A 3560-nucleotide genomic window follows, 5' to 3' on the forward strand; every position below is an offset into this window, starting at 1 on the left:
CAAGAACCGCCCCCTGAGGAAGAGAGAGCGAAAGAGAAAGGAAAAGAGAGAGAAGTCACCGTGTAACCAGGACAGTTCTTGACGTCTGGGCAGTGAGTAGCTCTGTGGACGGGGAGCCAGACACACACGACAGTGTGAAATCCACCAGTCACAATGAACTGATGTCCAGTGGTCGGGCCGCCAGCGCACAGACCTGGTTCCACAAGGCAGGGTCAGGAGGTCGTGCCTAGAGAGATGTGGGGCAGAGGTGGTGGGGGGGGGGGAGATCTCACCACTCTTGGGAGCTTGCACTCATGGGGTTTCCCAGAGGGCAGGGGATGAGCAGGGCCGACCCTCAGAGGATCAGGCAGGAGAGGACAGAGTCCCAATGGGACTGATACAGGGTTCGCATCCAGGCATCAGAACTGTTTTCCCTGGAGAAGGGCGGCGTTTTGGCAGGGACCAGACGCTGGTTCCCGTTGGGCACTGGGTTTACTCCAGTGCAAACGGAGGCGAGACAACAGATTGGTCACCTCAGTGGAAACTCACTTCTGCGGGGGAGGGGGATCTCATGTACGTCTCCCATCGCCTTGGGGCAGGGGCGAGCCACTCACAGAGCTCCAGGAAGGGGTCCTGGGGTGCAGGGATTGTCCGTGAAGGGCGCAGGAGGGGGAGCAGGCCAGTAGTGCCAGCCGCCTGTCTCCCCCCCTTCTCCCATCAGGCCCCTCGCTGGGCTGGCAAGGCGGTGGGTGGAGGAGCCCAGCAGGCCAAGAGGACGGGGAGCGGCCGTGAGTCAGGGCTGGGCTGGGTCCACTCCCCTGGCCTGGTGCTCTCCCCACAGGCTGTGGGAGCTACCCTGGCCAGCAGCCGAGGGCCCTGCCTATGACGCTGGCAGGGGGCCGATGGGCGTCCACCCCCCCCGGCCCTGCCGCTGAGTTTCCCCTCCCCTCTGTGCCCCAGCGATGGGTCGGAGTCTCTCTGTGGCAGGAGGTGGGGCTGGAGTAGGGCCCCGCTGGGTGGGGAATGGGGCTCTTGGAGCGGCCCTGCCACTGGCCAAGGCCCCCTCCGTCTGTGCAGCCCCTGCAGGGCAGCTGTAGCTCATGTCTCTAGCCCAGGGCGGGCCTGCGGCCCCTGGCCAGCTGGCACCAGGTACCGTCCATGTCACCTGCTCAGAGCTGGCAGGGAGGCCCCCAGGCTCAGCCCCCTCAAGGAGCCGCATCGCTGACGTTTCGGTGCAGCCCACCTGTGTGTCAGGGCCTGCGCTGCCTGTTCCCACCTCTGCCCGGCCAGTCTGGCTGCTCTCCAAATGGGCAGAGCCCAGGCCGCCCTGCTGATCCGAGAGATTCCTCAGTTTCCCCTCCCACTCCTCTTCCCCCACACCCGGCCGGGCTCTATATATCTCACTCCGGGCCGGGCAGCTGGATCAGGAGGAGGTGCAGGTCGGATACGGCGCCAGCACAGACACAAGGACTTGGTGAGTGGAGGGAGATCCTGTCTGCTGGGGAAGAGGTAGTGTGTCCTAGTGGTTAGAGCAGACAGAGCCAGGCAGAAGAGCTTCTACATGCTCTCTGGAAAGGAGGGGTTTGTTCAGACTCTGACCCCACAGCAGCCAGATCTCCAGCGGGTTTGGGTGCCATTTGGGCGTAGAGGAGAAAGACGCTCTCAGCACAGCCTGGGAGTCCATAGGGGATGGTGTGGGAGTTGCGGGGTCTGGAGCGCTAGTTTGGGTTCCCCGATGTTGGGGCAGCTCTAAGTTTTGAGGGCTGGATCCTGGGCCGGAGATACCCCACCTGCTCTGGAGTATTTGGGGCAGCTTTGGGGTGGAGGGATAGAGAGCAGGCAGATCCGGCCCCACACTGTCTCCATCCATCTCCCCCTCTCCCCATGGCAGGTGGGTCCAGGCACACGACATGGCCCCGGGGGAACTCCGCCCCACGCTCCTGCTGCTCCTGGCCCTGCTGCCGGCCGGCCTGGCCTGGTTATTTGCATCCCGCAGTGCCCAGGAATTCGTGGCCAGGCACGTGGATTTCCCCAGGAGCAGACCCCCACCCGGCCAGCAGTACTGCGACTACCTCATGCGGCAGTGGCGCTCCCTGCCTGGCACTGCGAGACGCCCCTTCATCTTCGTACACACCGATCCCAGCCAGCTCGCCAGCCTCTGCCGCTGTGGGGACGGGTCCCAGCCCCCAGCCAGGACGTGTGTCAGCAGGAACCGCATCCCCACCACCACCTGCCGCATGGCCTTAGGTGGTGGTCTCGGAGGATCCTGGCCTCTGTCCCTGAAAAGCAGGATCCGCGTGGCCTGCCGTGGCGGGGAGCCTGTGGACATCCTGGGAACTGTGTAGAGCCAGACATGGGCAGAGGGCTGGGAGAGGATCCCCTGCACCCCGCTTTGCTCCCGGGCAGCCTCTGCCCTGCCCGTGGGTTCTGCCCTGTCCCTGTCCCACTGGCATGAGTCCCCCGCGGAGCATGTTGTGCCCACATATCCCAGGGGCTGGGTGCCCGGCTCTGTGGGGGGTTCCCATGCTAGGGCCCGGTTCCCAGCCCCTCTCACCAGTGACTTGCCTGGAACCCATTCCCCCACTGGCACAGAGACCCTCAGCGCCCACTGAGCGACTCTGAAATCTCCCAGGAATGTGCCTTGGGGGCCTCATGTCAGTGTCCCAGGGCAGAGCAAAATTCCCTTGCACTCTGGCTGGCTACCCTTCCCCACCCCACCCCCTGCTGTGCCCATTACCCCACACAGCCTCTTCCCCTCCGTCTCCCACGGGCTGAGGGGCTGATCCTGGGGGAAGCTGCCGCTTTGTTGAATTTTCTCGCTGCTCCTGGCAATAAAACCCTTCCCTGTGCATGCAGCATGAGGGGTGAGTCTGTGTGTGGGGGGGGGGGCAGGGTTCTGGGGTCCCAGAGGGAAGGGGATCATGGCTCATCCTGTGGTCAGGGCCAGGGCCTGCCACGTGCTGTGTGGGAAGAGCCAGGGGCATTTCACCCTAGGCACCTTCTGTGGTGCGCCCCGCTCACAAGACTCATTGGCCCCCAGTGGGGCATCTCTGCCACAGGAGCCCGGGAAGTGGGGGGAGAATCTGTCTGGAGCTCCCAGAGTGAGTCAAACTGGGGCAAAGTGCCCAGAGATGTGGCCACTTCCTGCCAAAGCCTGGAGGTCCGTCCCTCTAAGGCCCAAAACCTCACTTAGAGACCTCCACCTCGGCCCTGGCTCCCCAGAAATTTCACGAGCGACCCCCTGAGATCCTCTGTTCCCCATGGCCCCCCTTCACCTCCACATCTCCAGCCTCCCCTCAGACACCCCAGTGTTCCTTGTACCCCACCCAGCCCCACCTCACACAGGGGAGAGGTTATAACCCATCCCCCACCTCCCCTCAGACACCCCAGCATTCCTTGTGCCCCACCCAGCCCTCCTTACACAGGGGAGAGGTTATAATTTGTCTGAACATCTTCCCTTGCTGCATGGTTCAATTTATTTTAGATCCAAGGGGAACCAGGACGCTCCAGAGAGACTGAACTACTTTTATATTTCTTGCCAGCAAGAAGCAATTAACACAGTTGTTTAAGTTTAAGAAGCC

At 62.9% G+C, this 3560-nt stretch overlaps 1 protein-coding gene across 1 annotated transcript; it reads left to right on the top strand.

Annotated features, from left to right (window-relative positions):
* The first annotated feature begins 1889 nt into the window (after positions 1–1889).
* Positions 1890–2324, top strand: LOC142821237 (ribonuclease homolog). The gene has a single exon (XM_075912083.1). It carries the CDS (start codon positions 1890–1892, stop codon positions 2322–2324), a length of 435 nt encoding a protein of 144 aa, XP_075768198.1.
* The last annotated feature ends 1236 nt before the right edge of the window (positions 2325–3560 follow it).

The sequence above is a fragment of the Pelodiscus sinensis genome, chromosome 30, assembly GCF_049634645.1.
Source record: "Pelodiscus sinensis isolate JC-2024 chromosome 30, ASM4963464v1, whole genome shotgun sequence".
Taxonomy (NCBI): Eukaryota; Metazoa; Chordata; order Testudines; family Trionychidae; genus Pelodiscus; species Pelodiscus sinensis.

Bases quoted from the DNA above. Each gene is read 5' to 3' on its own strand.
- LOC142821237 (XM_075912083.1), top strand. From the start codon at position 1,890: ATGGCCCCGGGGGAACTCCGCCCCACGCTCCTGCTGCTCCTGGCCCTG.